This window comes from Oncorhynchus mykiss, chromosome 3, assembly GCF_057628025.1.
Source record: "Oncorhynchus mykiss isolate SJ-2025 chromosome 3, ASM5762802v1, whole genome shotgun sequence".
In the NCBI taxonomy this organism is placed as follows: domain Eukaryota; kingdom Metazoa; phylum Chordata; class Actinopteri; order Salmoniformes; family Salmonidae; genus Oncorhynchus; species Oncorhynchus mykiss.
The window spans coordinates 70,151,406-70,173,567 of NC_143024.1; the positions used below are offsets into that span (position 1 = coordinate 70,151,406).

The 22,162-nt window shown below is 41.2% G+C and overlaps 1 protein-coding gene across 1 annotated transcript in view; it reads left to right on the forward strand.

The window, feature by feature from the left end:
- LOC110504354 (low-density lipoprotein receptor-related protein 1B) overlaps positions 1–22,162 on the forward strand; it is a 422,565-nt gene that overhangs the window by 267,871 nt on the left and 132,532 nt on the right. Inside the window, exons 26-32 of the mRNA XM_036965026.2 lie at positions 334–498; positions 4,801–5,045; positions 11,719–11,850; positions 12,118–12,345; positions 13,142–13,316; positions 13,692–13,786; positions 15,178–15,327. Coding sequence (XP_036820921.2) covers positions 334–498; positions 4,801–5,045; positions 11,719–11,850; positions 12,118–12,345; positions 13,142–13,316; positions 13,692–13,786; positions 15,178–15,327 — 1,190 coding nt within the window. The remainder of the gene's footprint in view (positions 1–333; positions 499–4,800; positions 5,046–11,718; positions 11,851–12,117; positions 12,346–13,141; positions 13,317–13,691; positions 13,787–15,177; positions 15,328–22,162) is intronic.

A 22,162-nucleotide genomic window follows, 5' to 3' on the forward strand; every position in this document is an offset into this window, starting at 1 on the left:
AGGAATAGTAAACGGAATCTTCCATGTTTGCTTTTGTATTCAACACATGGTTTGAGTATCTAGGCTAGTTTATGCCGTCTAGTTCTGTCCGTTTTCAAATTATCTTAATCATTCATTTATTTTTTCCATGGAGGCTTTTTCTTCAAGTCCTATTTAATTAATGTCCTTGCATAAGTAGACCATGTCTCAGTTTTCTGTGGATCATCAGAATGGGTTTTATTGTCTTGGGTTTTCTGCTTGCTCTCCGTAGTCTAGTGCTGTTACTGTAGAGCAATTTGTATATGTAAAAAGATCTTTATACACTCCTTTTCTTGATTGATTTAATGTCTTTAGAATCCTGTTCTGGACAGACTGGGATGCTACCTTCCCCCGTATTGAGGCTGCTTCAATGAGCGGAGGAGGACGACACATAGTGTTCAAGGACATGGAGATGGGAGCCTGGCCCAACGGACTAACTCTGGATCATCTGGAGAAGAGAATAGTGTGGACGGATGCTCGGTAGGTCCCTCACACAAAACAATGTTTTATGTAACCTTTATTCGCTTAAAACCTTTACAGGTAAATTAAGAACAGATTCGTACTTTCTTAAACATGAATTAGGTTGCAATGATACCTATTTGGATGCACATATGTCATAAGTATGAACGGCATGTTATCTACTTTGCCTCATCTCCTATAGGGGCAGGTTGGTTGATTGTAAATGGTAGTTCAATTACAGCGAACAGAAGGCCAATTTATCTAAATATGCTGTAACCACAGGAAGACGTGTTGAGAATACATCACATGTAAACCTCCCCTTCTATTGTGACAATACGCTTTCAAGATCTACATTCTACAGCATTTCCAAAACATATTGCTGACAAACACACCTGATGACATCCTTGATAAAACGCCATCCTCGCTATTTTACCTTATAATAGTGGATTTTGGAACTGTGTTTTAAATTGTGGAGAATTCTGTTCATGTACCAAGTAAATAAGCAGCTGTAATGTATTTAGGCTTACATGACAACTCCTACAGCTATTGTATGCAGTAATAATGTGCCTATGAATCAGATTTATACTGTTAGCACTGAGGTGGTGTGCCCTAGTAGGAAGTCCACTGTGTGCAGCTCACCCTGCACTAACATAAATAACATGAGCATATCTACTTCTGCTAAGCTTCTCAGTAAAGTGATGAAAACAAGTATGCATCCCAGAAGAAAAGTGCTCAAAATTGCCCAAGTTAAACATATGTAGTTTAAGAAACAAGGTTCATGAAATCAATAATTTTCTAGTAACAGATGAAATTCATATTCTGACTCTGAAACTCACTTAGATGATACCTTTGATACAGTAGTAGCAATACAAGGTTATAACATTTACAGAAAATAAAGAAATGCCAATGGTGGAGGTGTTGCATTTTATAGTCAGAACCACATTCCTGTAAAACTTAGTGGATCTCATGTTAAATACTGTTGAAGTAATATGGCTACAGGTTCATCTGTCTCACCTAAAGCCCATTATTGTGGATAGCTGCTTATTGCTGATAGACTACTGTGTGCTAACAGTCAGTATCTGGATAACGTGTGAAATGCTTGATGTAATATCAACAGGGAGGTATATTTTCTGGGTGATTTAAATATTGACTGCCTTTCAAGCTGCCCACTCAAGAAAAAGCCACCAGTGCCTGAAATCTGGTTCAGGTTATCAGTCAACCTACCAGGGTAGCACAGGGATGAAATCATGAACATATATTAATCACATCTTTACTAATTCTGCAGGCATTTTCTTGAAAGCAGTATCCAGATCCATCAGATGTAGTGATCAGAATATAGTAGCCATAACTAGGAAAACCAAAGTTCCCAAAGACTGGGCCTAATATAAGTGTATAGTAAGTCATACTGTACAATACGTTTTGTAGTGTTTCCTATGTTGTAGTGATTCCTACATTCATGTGCCTAAACTGAATGAAAAGAAGAAAATACACTATGAAACAAAGATAAACTACATAAAGAATGATAGTAAAACGCTTTGGAGCACCTTAAATGACATTTTGGGAAAAAATGCAAACTCAGCTCCATCATTCACTGAATCAGATGGCTCGTTCATCACAAAACTGACTGATATTAGAAACTACATTAATGATTTTTTAAATTGGCAAGATTAGCAAATAAACGCTGACACTACACATCCAAGTATATTTGCCCAAATTATAAAAGACAAGCATTGTAATTCTCAATTCTGTTAAGTGAGTGTGGAAGCGGTGAAAAATATATTCTTGTTAATCAACAATGACAAGCCATTGGGGTCTGACAACTTGGATGGGACATTTATGAAGATAATAGCAGTAATAATATTGGCACTCCTATTTGCCATATTTAAATTTTAAGCCTACTAGAAAGTGTGTGCCACCAGGCCTGGAGGGAAGCAAAAGTAATTTTGCTACCTAAGAATAGTAAAGCCCCCTTTACTGGCAGCAAATAGCAGACCAATCAGCCTGTACCAACTCTTAGTAAACTTTAGGGAAAAATGGTGTTTGACCAGATACATTGCTATTTTTCAGTAAAAAAAAATTGACAGCGGACTTTCAGCATGCTTATATGGGAGGACATTCAACAAACACAGCACTTACACAAATGACTGATCATTGGCTGAGAGAAATTGATAAAAAGATTGGGGGGGGCTGTTTTGTTAGACCTCAGTGAGCCTTTTGACATTATCGATCATACTCTGCTGCTGGAAAAACGTATGTGTTATGGCTTTATACCCCCTGCTATATTCTGGATAAAATGTACCTGTCTAACAGAACATGGAGGGGAGGGTGTTCTTTAATGGAAGCCTCTCTAACATAATCCAGATAGAATCAGGAATTTCCCAGGGTAGCTGTCTAGGCCCCTTACTTTTTTCAATCTTTACTAACGACATGCCACTGGCTTTGAGTAAAGCCAGTGTCTCTACTGTTTGTATGTGGATGACTCATCAACATACACATTACTGCACGTGTACATAGCCCACCTATAATTTAGCCCAAACAACTACCTCTTTCCCTACTGTATTTAATTTATTTATTTATTTTGCTCCGGTCTTTGAAATATTTTGGCAAAGTTTATCGGCAACTTTTGAAATATTTTGTAGTGACGTTGCATTTTTTGTAAGATGTTTTTTTTTCTGGATCAAACGTGCTTTATAAATGGACATTTTGGATATATATGGACGGAATTAATCAAACAAAAGGACCAATTGTGATGTTTATGGGACATATTGGAGTGCAAACAAAGAAGCTCGTCAAAGTTAATGCATGTTTTATATTTTATTTCAGCGTTTTGTGTAGCGCCTGCAGGGTTGAAATATGCTAACCCCTTTGTTTACTGCAGGTGCAGATGGTGCAGGCTATCAGATAATAGCTTCTTATGCTTTTGCCGAAAAGTATTTTTTAAATCTGACATGTTGGCTGGATTCACAACGAGTGTAGCTTTAATTGAGTATCTTACATGTGTGATTTAATGAAAGTTTGAATTTTATAGTATTTTATTTGAATCTGGCGCTCTGCATTTTCCCTGGCAATTGGCCAGTTGAGACATTTGCGCCCCGCCTATCCCTAACTAGCGTTCTATTTGGGACAAATCATTCACTAAACCCTAAACCTCAACTAACTCTTGTAACAAATAATGTGGGAATTGAGAAAATTGAGGTGAATAAACTGTTGGAGTAACCCTGGATTGTAAACTGTCATGGTCAAAACATATTGATACAACAGCAGCAAAGATGGAGAGAAGTGTGTCCATAATAAAGCACTACTCTACCTTCTTAGCAGCACTATCAACAAGGAAGGTCCTACAGGCTCTAGTTTTGTCACACCTGGACTAGTGTTCAGTCGTCGTGGTCATGTGCCACAAAAAGGGACTTTGCAATTGGCTCAGAACAGGGCAGCACGGCTGGCTCTTGATTGTTCACAGAGAGCTAATATTAATAATATGCATGACAATCTCTCCTGGCTCAAAGTGGAGGAGAGATTGACTTCATCACTACTTGTATTTATGAGAAGTATTGACATGTTGAATGCATTGAGCTGTATGTTTGAACTACTGGTGCACATCTCGGACACCCATACATACCCCACAAGACATGCCACAAGAACACACTATGGGAGGCGCATAGTACTACATAGAGCCATGAATACATGGAACTCTATTCCACATCAAGTAATTGATTGCAAGCAGTGAAATTTAATTAAAAAAAACAAATAAAAATACACCTTATGGTACAGCGGGGACTGTGAAGCAACACATACATACATGTAGGCACAGATACTTGCATACACACACAATAACATACGCACTATACACACACATACACATGGATTTTGTATTGTAGATATGTGGTAGTGGTGGGGTAGGGGCCTGAGGGCACACAGTGTGTTGTGAAATTTGTGAATGTAATGTTTTTAAAACTGCATAACTGCCTTAATTTCGCTGGACCCCAGGAAGAGTAGTTGCTGCCTTGGCAGGAAGATCCATAATAAATACAAATACCTGACTAGTATTTTTATTGTATAGAGCCAGGCAGCCTCATGATGATATTCATACCACCATATAACAGCTCTAATGCCATCTACGCTGCAATGTATTGTACTTCCATGGTTACTCTACCTGGCTAGTATGCATATACTGTATCTCTGTCTTTATATTGGAAAGAGACAATCTAATGACCTCCTGATCATGTTTTCTCCCTCTAACAGCTCTCATGCCGTCTCATCTGAGCTGTATGTTATCTATTCTGGCTGGTTACTGTACCTTCACCTATCTTCTCCCTTTCACAGCTCTGATGCCATCTACTCTGCACTGTACGATGGCAGTGGGATCATAGAGATCCTGAGGGGACATGAGTACCTGTCACACCCCTTCGCCGTGTCCCTGTTTGGGGGAAGTGTCTACTGGACAGACTGGAGGACCAACACCCTGGCCAGAGCCAACAAGTGGACGGGCCGTAACGTCACAGTGATCCAGAAGACCAGTGCTCAGCCCTTTGACCTGCAGATCTTCCACCCTAGCAGACAGCCACAAGGTAAACAGCCTAGACCTGTAGTCAAGCAACTGTAACCTTTGGTAGTGCACATCAACTATTCCCCCTGAGTGTTGTCACTGTAGTCTATGGGGTGGTTTTTAGCACACAGATTAAGTTTAGTCCTGGACTAAAAAGCATGCCTAACGGAGATTTTCCATAATAACTAGTTCCCTCACTTCCCTGTTGTATACTGAAAACTGGTTGCATAATAATGCATCAGATTTGGCCCATTATTTTCTAGTTTAACTGATGCTAGTCATAATGCCTATACATAAACTCTTAGAAAAAAGTGTCTATTTAGTCCCCTCCTCTACTCCCTCTTCATCCATGACTGCGTAGCCGCACACGACTCCAAACACCATCATTAAGTTTGCCAACGACACGACTGTGTATGGCCTGAACACCGACGACGATGAGACAGCTGTAGAGGGCAGGTCAGTGACAACATCCTCTCCATCAAAGTCAGCAAGACAAAGAAACTAATCGTGGACTACAGGAAAAGGAGGGCAGAGCACTCTCCCATCGTCATTAATGGGGCTGTAGTGGAGCGGGTTGAGAGCTTCAGGTTCCTCGTGTCCACATCACTAAGGATCTATCATGGTCCACACACACCAACACAGTAGAGAAGAGGGCACGACAACACCTCTTCCCCCTCAGCAGGCTGAAAAGGTTTGGCATGGGTCCTCAGATCCTTAAGAAGTTTACAGCTGAAACGTTGAGAACATCTTGACTGGCTGCATCGATGTCTGGTATTGCAACTGCTTGGCATTCGACCGCAAGGCGCTACTGAGGGTAATGTGTGCGACCCAGTACATCACTGTACACAGTACATCACTAAACGTTTTCAAAGACTCCAGCCACCCAAGTCATAGACTGTTCTCTCTGCTACTGCATGGCTTGCCTTACCGCTGCACCAAGTCTGGAACCAACAGGTCCCTGAACAGCTCCTACCCCCAAGCCATAAGACTGCTAAATAGTTAACTATTAAACAATCTGCATTGACTCTTTTTGTGCTAACTTTTGGACTCATCACATATGCATATGCTTCTGCTACTGTTTATAATGTGTCACTTTTTTCCATATGTACAGTGTATATGTACATCTTTACCTCAATTACCTCGTACCCCTGCACATCGACTCGGCAGTGGTACCCTGTGTATATAGCCAAGTTATGGTTACTCATTGTTTATTTATTATTACGTGTTTTATTTTTCTATTGTCTCTTTGTTTTCTTTCTCCTTTGATTGTTGGGAAGGGGCTGTAACGAAACGTTAGTCTACACCTGTTGTTTACAAAGCATGTGCAAAATACAACCCTTTTTCACAGAGGGTTCTACCTGGAACCCAAACGGTTCTACCTGGAACCCAAAACAGTTCTACCTGGAACCAAAAAGGGTTATCCTATGAGGACAGCCAAAGAACGCTTTTGGAACACTTTTTTCAATGAGTGTATTGACTAAGAAGCATTTCTGAAAAGGTGAATCCCCTGTTGCATATAGAGAAGAAGAGAGAGAGAGTATAATGGTATTCATTTTAGCTGCTTCTCTGCCCTCATTGGGCCTGCCAATCATGGGGCTTCTCAGCATGCATACAATAAGAAAGGGGCTGAATGATTGAAAAAGGTGGTCATGCAGAGAATTAGATTGCATTAATGGTACCTCAGAATGTGTTTTCTCCCTCCGCCCAAATTAGGCTAATTGGTTCATGCTACAGTGTCAAGCCGTTTTTAAAATGAATTGAACCAGAATTAATGAAAGGAACTGCAGAATGAGAGCGGGCTACAATTAATCCTGTCAACACCGATGATAGCCTTTCTCTGTATATGCCCATTGGAAGTCAAATTAAAGGCACACATTAAATAAATTATGCAGATTAAGGTGTATGGAAAGTAAAATAGGCTTACCAGTTGGCACCCTATTTAAGTTCCGTTTGGCTCATCAATTTACTGATACACTACATGACCCAAAATATGTGGACACCTGCTCGTTGAACATCTCATTCCAAAATCATGGGAATTAATATGGAGTTGGTCCCCCCTTTGCTGCTATAACAGCCTACACTCTTCTGGGAAGGCTTTCCACTAGATGTTAGAACATTCCTGCAGGGACTTGCTTTCATTTAACCACAAGCGCATTAGAGAGATCAGGCATTGATGTTGGGCAATTAGGCCTGGCACGCAGTCAGCGTTCCAATTCATCCCAAAGCTGTTCGATGGGGTTGACGTCATGGTTCTGTGCAGGCCAGTCAAGTTCTTCCACAACGATCTCAACAAACCATTTCTGTATGGACCTTGTTTTGGCACAGGGGCATTGTCATGCTGAAACAGGGCCTTCCCCAAACTGTTGCCAAGTTGGAAGCACAGAATCGTCTAGAATGTTATTATGTGCTGTAGCATTAAGATTTCCCTTCACTGGAATTAAGGGTCCTAGCCCAAACAGCCCCAGACCATTATTCCTCCTCCACTAAACTTTTGGCATCCGCCAAACCCAGATTCTTCCGTAGTCTGCCAGATGGTGAAGTTTGATTCATCACCCCAGAGAATGTTTCCACTGCTCCGGAGTCCAATGGCTGCGAGCTTTACACCACTCCAGCCAACACTTGACATTGCGCATGGTGATCTTAGGCTTGTGTGTGGCTGCTCGGCCATGGAAACCCATTTCATGAAGCTCCCGACGAACATTTATTGTGCTGACCTTGCTTCCAGAGGCAGTTTGGAACTCGGTAGTGAGTGTTGCAACCGATGATAGACAATTTCTATGCGCTTCAGCAGTCCCATCCTGTGAGGCCTACCACTTTGCGGCTGAGCCGTTGTTGTTCCTAGACATTTCCACTTCAGAATAACAGCACTTATAGTTGACCGGGGCAGCTCTAGCAGAGCAGAAATTTGACGAACTGCCTTGTATCCTATGATGGTGCTACGTTGAAAGTCACTGAGCTCATCAGTAAGGCCATTCTGCTGTTAATGTTTGTCTATGGAGATTGCATGGTTGTGTGCTCAATTTTATACACCTGTCAGCAACGGGTGTGGCTGAAATAGCTGAATCCACTCATTTTGAAGGAGTCGTATATTTCAGTCACTGTATATTTCCAGGCTTAGATTATAGCATTGATTGGGTGTTCATTCATTGCTCTTTGTTTCTAAAAGGAGTTGCGAAAATGGATCTGTAAACAGAGCTGCTAGTCAAAGAAATCATAATATCTTGGATGCCGGTATTGTCTTTAGGGTGTGGTTTGTTCTCACACCCTTAAAAATGATATCTTCACAGCTGAGTTAAAAATATCTCCCCTTTTAGCTTTCTATGAATGTAAGCCGCTGTCCATGAATGGGCATTAGTACTCTAGTAATCTGGTTTGCATCTATTTAGCATTCTCAAAATGATGCCAATGTGGTAGGAGTTAATTTGGCTGTTTTGTCCTCTGTATCTGCCTGCTCGTGACTGTTCTGCATAGATAAGTGTGAGGAAATTGAACTGCAGAAGCCAGTAAGTATGCCTAATCCCATTTTAAAGAGCCCAGTGGGCGAAACTTGGGTAATATCCAATCCAGCCAGCCAGTCCCAAAGCCTGGAGATACTGGTGGTCTCTGCTTGGCCCTGCAGATTTGGACCAGAGAGACTGCGGGAGGGAGGGAGGTAATGAAAAATAGAGGGAGACTACTGGAGAGCTGTGGGGGCTACAGTACTTGTCTCTGGGGGTGTTTGGTGGGTGCCAAAACGGGAGCTTGTCTGGGGGCGTCAACAGTCTGGTTGTAAATACATTATGTGTGGCGGGGGAGGGGGGGATGGGTAACATGAGGTTTGAAAACGGGGAGGAGGTGCCAATGATTAGTTAAGGGGAATGCTGGTCCCAAGGCCTCACAGTGAGGAACTGTAATTGGTTAGTTATAGCTGCAATAACACATCAAACAGAACGCTCTCCCCTCCCAGCACTGGTGATCCGCAGCAGGCTCATATGATCATATTGGAAATTAAATGAATAGTATCATAACATTTGTACAATGATGTCTCAAGATATAACCATCGTCCTTATATTATATTTACAAAGACACAATACAGTGTTGTAAGTATCAGTATTTGAGTTATGATGATTTTATATAAAGTATTCTGTATTCATGGCTGCATTAATGCAGTCAAATCTACTGACTATGCCTAAAATGTTATTAAACAAAAGGACCTCTGGATGTATCTCCACAGCTTTGCACAATGCTTGCTGAGAATAGGAAGGAATACATCTGATCAGCATGCATAGTGCATTGAATCACTGCATGGAAGTAAGCAGCTGCTTCAAATACAAGCAGGGTGATACTATTGGAAGCTATAATGAACATTTTGTATTCAGATAACGGGCACCGGACATTTACAAGGTAAATATGTGGCTTTCCTGCACAGCCCCCTTGTCTCATTTGCTTGTGAGTGGCAGAGAAAGACAAAGAGGAGTGTTGATGATAATACAACGTGAATATAACACCCAGGGCTTGACAGAGCCACTACTCCCTGCGTTAGAGAAACACAAACACGTTGAATTAATAATCAGATTTTGAAAATACACCGCTATTTGCTGCTGAATATCTATTCAGTCGCATTAAAAGGAAAATGTAGCTTTCAAAACAGAGACTTTAAACAACAACATAATACACTTCACATATTTTACTGTAACAGTTACCATGACTACCTGAGACCTTTTTTGAATATTCTAGCACCTCCTGAGAGTTTAGATACATTTTATAACAGTGAAGTGCCCTAGCTTACATGACATTTTAGTCATTTATCAGACTTACCCAGAGCTTCGTACAGTAGTGAGTGCATACGTGTTTGTACTCTTTTGTGATGGTCCTCCTTGGGAATCAAATCCACAACCATGGCGTGGAAAGCACCATGCTCTACCAATTGAGCCACACAGGACTGGACATTACGTAGACCAGTAGACTTTATGGTTTTGATTGAAAGATATCACTCTTTGGGCACCAGCCTTTCTCTGTTCTCCGCGTCGGCAAAGCATGGGGGTTATTTATTTATGAGATGTCTGCCAGTCTAGAAATGAACAGTCTTTCCCCTGTTATTGTAATTTCTTATGGCTATAATTCAGCTGACTACTGAACTGTATTCAGGCTTTTATTTCCTATCATGACTCGTGTTGTCGGGTATGTTTTCAACTCACGCAGACAGAGTCATTTTCTCTACTAAACCATGCGAATGTATAATGGATTCAGCGAGACATAGTGCAGGAAATGAGTTTGGAAATGAGTTTGTCAAGCTTGTTTTGGGTAAATCACTGCAAAAATGGATCTTTATATCTTGTATGAAAATGTACCAAAGGGAAATAACTGTCCAATCTAAAAACCTGTGCATTTATTTATCTGAAGTGACTTGGTGTTGACAAAGGAGGAATTCTAGTGTCTGTTCGTATGCTGCTTATATACTGCTGGATCACTGTGGGGTTAAACCTTAGCAATATCCCACCAGACTTGTGCAATGAAATCAGTCTGGGGGAAATGTCAGCACATACAGGTTAATGTTGGGATTTAAGAGTGGGCAGTCTTGGGCAGTGGATGTGGTCCTACAATAACAGACTTGATGGAAGAGGTAAAGTCACTGTAAACTCGGAGAGAGGGAGAGAGAGATGAGGTCGTGAACTCCTTAGGAGTCAGACAAATGAGTTCCAAGAGGCCTGTCTGTCAGCCAAGCCTTACCAGGAATAGGGAGTTATTTTACCATTTCTTGATTACTCTTTAGTTTGTATAATTAGGTTTGCTGGGTCAGCATCCGTTACAAATGCAACTGCTTTGAAGATGTCCAGCCTACCCTGCCCATTTCTCCCAATGTATGCCAGTGGTTTAAACCACTTGAAAGCAGTGTTGAATCAAGAGAGCCAAGGTGGATGTAGAGTTGGGTAGTGGTATGTGTGGATAAGGTGGAGTGCCATCTGGTCAGCACAACTGTAACTGAGGGAGTCAGTGATATGGTTGAGCAGTACATGTGACCAACTGGCCATCGAAAAACATTACACCCAGGTTGTTGCAGCTGTTCCTTTATTTCCTGTTCCTGCTCTCTTTTCGATCGGTGTTAACGTTCCAGAATAGCCCTTTAATCATATTGGTCTGCTGAAAACTACAGAACTAAGCACCTGTATTTTCTGTTTTTATAAGCTTTGGTGCCTTTTACTGTTTACCCTGTCAGCAAACATTTTGATCATGTGCCCAAAAGCATATCTTGTTCTTGTACTTCAGCACTACCACATCCTCTGCGATATATAGAGTGGACTTCCTACAAAGGATTCCCACAAAAATGTGACTCTTGGGAGGCTTTTTGTTTCAACTGACAGAAATGTGAGCTTTCCTGTTGAATCATATATGTGGTGAAAGCTTTAAGTGCACATTCATGTATTTGTGGTGGCAGGTAGCCTAGTGGTTAGAGTGTTGGACAAGTAACCGAAAGGTTGCAAGATCAAATCCCTGAGCTGACAAGGTAAAAAATCTGTCATTCTGCCCCTGAACAAGGCAGTTAACCCACTGTTTGTTCCTAGGCTGTCATTGAAAATGAGAATTTCTTCTTGCCAAGTTAAATAAAGGTAAAATAAATAATAATTGTCATGGGCCAAGTGTTTCTCCTTTTTCATTCTTTCTGCTGACAATTTTCTCTCTCTTTCTCTATTCCTGACTCTCTCGCACTCCTTCAGCGTCTAACCCATGTGAAGAGAATGATGGGTGTGGCCCGTGCTCACACATGTGTCTCATCAATTACAACCGTACTGCGTCCTGCACCTGTCCACACCTCATGAAGCTGTCCCCCAACAAACAATCTTGCTTCGGTGAGTGGGACGGCCGTCTTCAATCTTTTAACACACCTGTATCTATCCTTTTCATTATCAAAGTCACAAAATAGTGGGAGATTGTGCACAGTCACATAACAAAGAACCATAAAGAATGCCAGAGTAATTTGTTTAGCATATTCATTATTTCATTGGCACTTGCATATCATATGTTACACCCATAACCATATTTGACTTAAAAGGTCAACCACTTCACAAATCAGTGGTAGCCATTGATATTCCTCTCCCCATCTGATTTTTCCATAGTGTTGAAAAGATTCCTCCTGTACGTCAGGCGGTCAGAGATCCGTGGGGTGGATATTGACAACCCTTACATGAACGTCATGACAGCACTTACCGTCCCAGACATCGATGACGTCACCGTTGTGGATTACGATGCCCAGGAGGAGAGGATCTACTGGGCGGATGTGAAAACACAGACCATCAAACGGGCCTTCATCAACGGCACCTGGCTGGAGACTGTCATCTCTGGAGGTAGTTACTGGCTCAATCCCAGATTTTGACCAGGGTCGATATGACTCTTGTCAAAAGTAGTGCACTTTGTAGGGAATAGGGTGCCACTTGGGACGCACACACTCTCTGTACTTTCTAAGTGTGTAACTTGGAGAGATGATAATGTAACTGAGATGGATGAGTCATGATGACTTGTGTAAGCTCTCCTAAGCTAATTCCCAGGCTTTAGCTCCATTGGCTAACACAGTCTTGTGGTGTGCAGAAACTCCGGCTACAATACTTGTCAATGCCTGTCAATAACGTAGTGCCAGTGTCTGCCACTCATTTAATTAACATGATTTACATTAAATCTTCTGATTGGCATTGCAAAGGGATGAAAGGCACATCCGGAACTAACTTCTGCAATTATTGTTTGTTTCATTGTGTCTGAAAGGCTTTTGATTGGAAGCTCTGTTTTGACAAATTGTGTCGCATGAAAGCACGTTGTCAAAGCACAAAAGACAATTGCTGTTTTTCAGGAAGTGTCTCCTCTCTCATCCTAATTTCCGTTCTTGATATTTGTGCCGGAGATTTAATTCATTGCCCCTGATAAAGAACAGAACAAAAACCTGCCGGCATAAGCTTTTTTACACATTCTAAGATAATGTTCACTATCGCTGTATTTTTCAAATAATGTTTTATACCAATGTTTTTTCATACTGTTTGCTGTCCCAAGGTCTGCAGATGAATCTGTCTAACTCATGACCCCTGTTACTCCATGTAAAACACATTGTTGGATGCTGGATTGACAGCCTCCCTCTCTTTGTTTTCCCCTCAGATATACTAAACTGCCGTGGGCTGGCTTTAGATTGGCTGTCTAGGAACTTATACTGGCTCAGCTCAGAGAATGACGAGTCTCAAATCAATGTCGCCCGCCTGGATGGGTCCCTGAAGACTTCTGTCATTCATGGGATTGATAAACCAAGGTGCCTTGTCGTGCACCCCGCCAAGGGGTAAGTAGATTAAACACCACAGCATCTGTGTACTTCATCATTATCTTCCGGGACTCAACATCAACAAGTTATTAGGAAATCTTAATTTTGTTTGAACAACAACAAAAACCTTCCAAGGTAGACATGACACATGACACCATTCCCATGGTTCTCTCATGAAAATAAAAATTCTTCATAGAATTTGTAGCATTATTCAGTGTAAATATATAGATTGTATGCAATTTAGTTGCACAGTATCAACATTAATAAAGTGAGCAGCTCTCACGAACTACAACTAAATTGAACAAATTCATTAAGAACTAGGAACTTATTGTAAAGGAGAACTGTAAAAATGTAATGTGCAATGTCTGTGTAATTTATATTCTTTCACATTAGAAAAATCTACTGGACAGATGGCAACACAATAAACATAGCCAACATGGATGGGAGCAACAGCAAGGTCCTTCACCAGAACCAACGGGAACCAGTCGGTCAGTTGAACATTATAGCTCTGTTTGTTCACACTGCGGGAACACTACTGCCTGTTCCAACACTCTATGATTCCAACATTCTATATCATGGGACAGATTCAGAGGAGCAGTCCAACCACATGCTGGCAGTATTTCCACTGTATGGTGTACATTTTAGGACATCCCAATGAGGAGGCCAGGGCTACTTTGTATGTCATAGGGTGTAGGGATGTCCTAAAATGTTCACCATTCAGATAATGTCTCCTCATAATGAGCACTAGGTAAAAAATTTTGTGTATTTCCAAAGATACAAAGATAGCATCTTTCCAAATGGTAGGTGTTGAAATAATTTGGTACACTTGACCTAACTGAAAACCTCTTCTGCTGCCATACACAGTTGTTCAACCTGAACCTCTACCATATACTCAGATGATACAAGCTTCAGTGCACAATTGTTCATTTGCAGGTTCACGCCTCAAGCAGCATGTTCTTACAGCACAAACAGACCTGCAAGGTCAAGTCTTCACTTTCTCAGATAAACACAGTACCGTTGTCTTCACTGTGTCTGTCGGGTAGTCTTGGTATGCCCTGTCTGAAATATAAATTGCCCGCGTGCCATATACATCACATGACTTCATTGATGATGGGCCGGACCTGGGGACGGTGGTAAATGAATGATGTGTTGTGAATGGGAATACAGGCGCACGCACGCAGACACGCACACAAACACACACCATGGGAGACAGAGCTGTCCACAAACACAATTGAAGTAGCCCCAGTTGCCACCATCAATAGTGCCATTCTGTCAAATCTCATCATGTCTGCTAGAGAATGGATTTAAAAAGGAAGGAGCCACTCTCTGGTCAAATGATTTATAATGTCAAATGGAGGTCATAGAGATATCACAGGCAGGCTGCGACGAATCCTTCCAACAACCTCACACACATGCACACATGACACATGCACACACATGCAGGCACTCACACAAACACACGCGCGCACCCATGGCACATGCACGCACACACTCGCAAACACACACAAATGTGCACGCTCACACTTACACTCACTCCTATAGATACACTCGTAGTCCTACATCCATTCTTTCACATATGAAGTCACATCCCAGGCTGCAAGAAAGATTGCAACAATCTCACACCCACCCCGACAGACACATATTATACAAACTGTACATTCAAACAACCATAGTACCTCTAATACCAGATGCATCTTGCGTATGTACATTTTACTGATTGTCATCATGTAGACCAAGTCATTAAATATTTGACATGTGATGATGCTATTGCAACCAGTGTTTCCCACATGTGTGCTTTACCATATCTGACACAAAGATCTGACTGTAAAAAGATAATGCATCATATAGTCACTAGCCCCCTTTCATTCTTCTCCCCCAGGTCTCTCTCTAGACTACACAGCCAACAAGCTATACTGGATCAGCTCTGGTAATGGCACTATCAACAGGTGCAATGCGGACGGTAGTGGTCTGGAGGTGCTGGAGAGCATGAAGAGGGAGCTAACCAAAGCCTCTGCCCTGGCTGTTATGGGTGAGTTGTGGCTAGTGTAAAACGTAGTGTACCCACAACGTGGGTAAAAAAAACTATTGACATAAAGAGTAGATGAATCTTCCCTCTGTTGTATTGTGAAACGTTTGGACCTAAAGGTCTTCATCAGGCTGGAATAGTGGAGCATGTCAGCCAGTGAATCAGATCCCTGTCATGGATTAAGGGAGAAAGTGGGAAGGCTTAGGGCCTAGGCCTGTACATGTTGCTAGTTAAGTGGCTCCTGGATAAAGCCATTTAACCAGTGTTGTGGTATGACTGTGACAGTTCTGCTTCACTCTGTGTGAAATTGTCTGGGCATTAGATAATTAAACCACTGGCTGGAGCTGCATGTTGATTGATGATAGATTTTCTTTTGTAATGAAAATGGATGTGGATGCCCATAGTGGAGTGTTGTTGCTTTGTATCAGTGCTGGATCTAATATGTTGGACGTTATTACTGCGACAGGGTGCTTCTTTTCAATAAGAAGGCATTTCTTTCTCATACTATTTGTTTTGTTGTGCCATTGCACCATACATAATACAAAGACTCACGCATGACTGAACTGATTCTAAAGCTTGGTCACACTTTAATGAAAAAGCCTATGTAGGTCACTGTCGAGTCTAAGGTGAAACGTTTGCAAGGAGTTTGGAATCTGTGAATGAAACTTTTTCAATAAATGCATAGTGGGAATAGAAATACTTTGGAACTATAAAGTTATTATTCTCCATTATTTTTCCTCCACTGGCTACTAGTCAGCCACATGGTAGGACTTAAAACAAAGAGGAATGTAACGTTTGGCCTCAGAGGATGAAAATAACATACATTCCGAACATCAAAGTAGAGGTTGTTAATGTGATTGATTTAAGACCAGATGGAAAAGGAGAAGGAAGACCACAGTGTCTCATAAGACATTTAATTCAGCACACAGCATCTGGCTTCATAATTCCATTACTCTCACTACACCATTTTGGATTCAGGATACACATTTCAAATATCTACACGTCCTAACAGTTACAATCTGGACAATTGGGAGGAAACTTCTTGCTGTACAAAGACACATGTCTGTTTGCCAGGAGTGATAATGAGAAGCAGTGGCAGAAGGTTGCTGTTTTAACTTGGTGTTGACGGTCAGAAGCGTTGTCAAAGGAAGATTCATTCTCCTTTGATGCACCATATTTAGTGATCATAATGCAGGCCTTCCGCATTTCTCAGCAAACGAACAAGCGTGCCTCTCCCTCGCTGCAAGTTTAAACATACTAATTACACGGTCAGAAAATAAGGAAACAACAATTGAAGTTCACAACTTTATAGTGTCGGCTTAGAGTCCGGAGGTATTGAAGTTGGAACGAATGTGACAATGCATTTATCTTCACCCCTACCTACATGTATAAATTACCTCAACTAACTTGTACCCCTGCACACTGACTTGGTACCAGTACCCTCTGTATATAGCCTCGCTATTGTTATTTTATTGTGTTACTTTTTCTTTCTTTTTTAACTTTAGTTTATTTGGTAAATATTTTCTTAACTCTTCTTGAACTGCACTGTTGGTTAAGGGCTTGTAAGCAAGCATTTCACTGTAAGGTCTACACTTGTTGTATTCGGTGCATGTGACCAATAAAGTTTGATTTGATTTTGATTTACTTCATATACAGTACATTGAACACTTTTAAGTTTGCAACTTAAGACCATTTTTTTGTTTTACCTTATGGTAGAAGCACAGTAAAGTAAAAATGTTCTTGATGTAGAAATGGTGACTTTATCGCATTCCACAAAATGTGAGCCGGAATGCAAGACGACAGTTTGAAAGCAGTATAAGGTTACAGTAGAACAGTGGAATGATGTGTTCACAACAAGCCATTTATCATACTTAATGAAAGTTTGGTTGTATTGTGGAAATTATTTTAATTGCTTTGAGTGGCATATTTATATTCTGCCAAAGATGGAGAACAATTGTGTGGTGTTATACTTACAAGTATTTATTGTGAGGTGTTATACTTACAAGTATTTATATTGGATATTGGAAAGGGCGTGTGTGGACGTGTTTAACTATAATTGTGGGGACCAGAAGTCCCCAGAATAATTTGTATTTATTTATTTTTATTTCACCTTTATCTAACCAGGTAAGCTAGTTGAGAACAAGTTCTCATTTACAATTGCGACCTGGCCAAGATAAAGCAAAGCAGTGCGACACAAACAACAACACAGTGTTACACATGGAATAAACAAAAGTACAGTCAACACAATAAAGAGAAAAAATAAAGTCTATATACAGTGTGTGCAAAACAACAATTTAGCAATTTAACACTGGAGTGATAATGAGCAGAAGATCAGAAAAGTAAATAAAAACAATATAGGGATGAGGTAGGTAGATTGGGGGGGCTATTTACAGATGGGCTATGTACAGCTGCAGCGATCGGTTAGCTGTTCAGATAGCTGATGTTTAAAGTTAGTGAGGGAAATATAAGTCTCCAGCTTCAGCGATTTTTGCAATTCGTTCCAGTCATTGGCAGCAGAGAACTGGAAGGAAAGGCGGCCAAAAGAGGTGTTGACTTTGGGGATGACCAGTGAGATATACCTGCTGGAGCGCGTGCTACGGGTGGATGTTGTTATCGTTAGCTGAGATAAGGCGGAGCTGTACCTAGCATAATAGTAAACAAATAAAAATGTAATCAACTGGGGACATTTTGTTAGTCCCCACAAGGTCAAGTGCTATTTCTAGGGGCTTTAGGAAAGAGTGTGTGTGTGAAACATGTTTTTAAAACTGTCACTACCCTCTGTTCATAACTCTTAGTTCATAACTCTTAGTTTATATTTCCAATTATCCTAAAAATGTCAAGGTATGATATTTAGGAGCTTAATAATGAGAAGAGTGGCCAAACAGGTCAGACTAATGTTTGCAATGCCAATACAAATGTAGATGCATGAAGAATACCTTACACATTAGCTGTGTGACTTTTGAAAATATCACCCATGACCATGGAATTGCAAATATTTTGTCCTGGCCAATTTTGTTCAAATTCCAACTTAACCCAAAATAACTAACAAATCGAACAGACACAACCGACACAGTCAAAATCAAACACAGTAGTGTCATATGAAGACATCCAACCCATGATAATAAAATAAAGAGTAACTATTATTCAAGGTGTATGTCTTTTTATAGCTATGTAAGCCTAATGGAAATTTGCTTTGATATTGAAATAATGTTCAGTACTTAGGTGAGATTTTAGCTGGAAACTATAAACATATCCTGCTGAAAATGTTTTTGCATCCATTACGCACATTATAGGTTATTTACAGCTACATAATTGAAGAAAGGCTGTGATGTTCTTTCAAGAAAATTACATTGTGTCCAAATATGATCTGTTGATGACATTTCCTAGTGAAAAGCGTATCGACTTTTTCCCCCAGTGAATCATCTTTACAGGTGAATGACAGATGTCTGCTCTTCAGCTGTAGTCCATGGTGTGGAATGAATGATTGAGATTGGTTTTATTCTCCAGCCAACTCTCAACTCCAAAGCTTTCATTTAAAAATCCATACCCAGTTTCCTCTTGGAAAGGACCCACATTTATTGAATGTAGAATAATCTGTTGTGATCTATAATAAAATTGACGCTGTGGTATCCATCAGGTTTAGTAATATTGTCTGCTTTTTCATATGTTCCTGATTATATACTGTACACCATCTGTTCCCGAAGGGAAATTGCTTATTATATACTGTTAGTTTTATTTGCTTGCTAGTGTTATGGGCTTGTGTGTCTCAGTATGGAAAGCTGTATATTCATATAATTGTTCTATATCAATCATTTAATTACTTTTATAGAAAATTGTATAATATTTTATAATCGTCCTCCCGTGTGGCGCAGCGGTTTAAGGCACTCCATTGCAGTGCTAGCTGCGTCACTACAGATCCTAGTTCAATCCCATGCTGTGTCGCCGCCTGCCGCGACCGGGAGACCGATGAGGCGGCGCACAATTGGCCCAGCGTCGTTACGTTGGGTTTGGCCGGTCGGGTTGTCCTTGTCTCGTCGCACTCTAGCAACTCATGTGGCAGGTGCCGGGTGCAGTGCACCCTGACACTGTCGCCAGGTGTACATTGCTTCCTCCGATGCATTGGTGCGGCTGCTTCCGAGTTAAATGAGAAGTGTGTCAAAGACACAGGTGGCTTGGCGGGGTGGTGTTTTGGAGGACGCAAGGCTCTCGACCTTTGCCTCTCCCGAGTCCATACGGGACTTGCAGCGATGGGACAAGACTGTAACTACCAATTGGTTATCACGAAACTGGGGAGAAAAAGGGGTAAAAATATCAATAATTCCCCATAGGATTCAATGGAGAAACACATTTTTATATTGATAATTTAAAAGAATTCTATCAAATTAAATGTTTCATATCAATAAATATATTAGAAATGTCTAATATTTAGCATTATTAACATTTAAACCAGTCAGCTTCTAGTGCCTTGTACGTCATTGAAGAGGATGTTGGAGAGAGTCTTTATATTTTGTTGCCTTAAAATTAAATGTTAAAAAAAAATATTAAATTAGATTTTTTCCTACCGACGTACAGAAGCTACTCCATATTTCTAAAGTGAAAGAAAAATCGTGGAAATATTAACAAATTAATACTAATAAATCAACCAAAATGTCTTGTTTGTGTATTGTATGTCTTCACACCACATAGTTCAGAGGTGGTCCCAGAGTGGCATGGTGGAATTCTGGGACCCATAATTTTTCCTGATCTGGTAACCTGACAAGTAAAAAACTGGACCTTATATGGTATGACGTGAGTAGTGTGTTGTAAAAACATTTAATATGGGTTATGATGGGACCAGAGTTTTTCAAATCAGTTCACATGCAGCAACCTTGTACTTGTTCATATGAATTATATGTGAAAAAATAACTAAGGGGTTTCCTATACACAGAGAAAGCAACATGATTGGACAATGAAACTCACAGGGCTGAGCTTGCTTTATGCTGGTTTGCATTGTGTTGTCCTGCCCCATGCATCTCTTGGCCTAATTAAAAATTAACTCAGTCTGTCAGCTATTGTGTTTATTGATTAATTTCAGTTAATACTTTTAGATTTAAAAAGTCTAGGTTTGAATATAAACCAAATTGGATCCCATTCACATTTTCTGACAAACAAATGGGCTATAAATGCAGAACGTTACCGCTTCGTTTACCTTGCACATAGGGATAGAGCGGATGCAGCTGCTGTTAGTAGCCTACAGTTGATCACATTTCCATGCAGTATAGTATGTCAGATCACTAATGTTTAGGTGTATAGGTGGCTACATTTATGGATGGGTTGTTGCTTGTGTCTGGAGTGATGTGTTATCACGGTTGCTAAATAAATACCAGAGGAAAGTGGAGAGCGCACCTTCAGCGCACCTTCACCTTCAGCTGAGTGCTGCCCAGTGACACGAGCTTACCAGACGAGCTAAACTACTTCTATGCTTGCTTCGAGGTAAATAACACTGAAACATACATGAGAGCACCAGCTGTTCCGGGAGACTGTGTGATCATGATCTCCACAGCCGATGTGAGTAAGACCTTTAAACAGGTGAACATTCAAAAGGCTGCAGGGCCAGACGGATTACCAGGACGTGTACTGCGAGCATGCGCTGACCAACTAGCAAGTATCTTCACTGACATTTTCAATCTCTCCCTGTCCGCGTCTGTAATTTTTATGCAGACCACCATAGTGCCTGTGCCCTAGAACACTAAGGTAACCTGCCTAAATGACTACCGACCCCTAGTACTCACGTCTGTAGCCATGAAGTGCTTGAAAGACTGGGCATGGCTCACATCAACGCCATTATCCCAGAAATCCTAGACCCACTCTAATTTACATACCGCCCCAACAGATCCACAGATGATGCATTCTCTATTGCACTCCACACTGCCCTTTCCCACCTGTACAAAAGGAATACCTATGTGAGAATGCTATTCATTGACTACAGCTCAGCATTCAACACCATAGTACCCTCAAAGCTCATCAATAAGTTAAGAACCCTGGGACTAAACACCTCCCTCTGCAACTGGATCCTGGACTTCCCGACCGGCCGCCCCCATCTGGTAAGGGTAGATAGCAACACATCTGCCACGCTGAGCCCCCTGTACTCCCTGTTCACTCATGACTGCACGGCCAGGCACAACTCCAACACCATCATTAAGTTTGCTGATGACACAACAGTGGTAGGTCTGATCACCGACAACGATGATACAGCCTATAGGGAGGAGGTCAGAGACCTGAACGTGTGGTGCCAGGACAATACCCTCTCACTCAACGTGATCAAGGAGATGATTGTGGACTATAGGAAAAAGAGGACTGAACACAACCCCATTCTCATCGACGGGGCTGCAGTGGAGCAGGTTGAGAGCTTCAAGTTCCTTTATGTCCACATCACCAACAAACTAACATGGTTCAAGCACACCAAGACAGTCGTGAAGAGGGCACGACAAAACCTATTCCCCCTCAGGAGACTGAAAATATTTGGCATGGGTTCTCTGCACCATCGAGAGCATCCTGACTGGTTGCATCACTGCCTGGTATACAGAAGATAGCCCTACTTGTTGAAAGACAAAGTCCATATTATGGCAAGAACAGCTCAAATATGCAAAAAGAAATGACAGTCCATCATTACTTTAAGACATGAAGGTCTGTCAATATGGCACATTTCAAGAACCTTCGTGAGTAGCCAGCGTGAGTAAAACATTTTAACGTGTTAACCCTCGCAACGCTGCAGGCCCAGACGGCATCCCCGGCCACGTCCTCAGAGCATGCGCAGACCAGCTGGCAGGTGTGTTTACAGACATATTCAATCAATCCC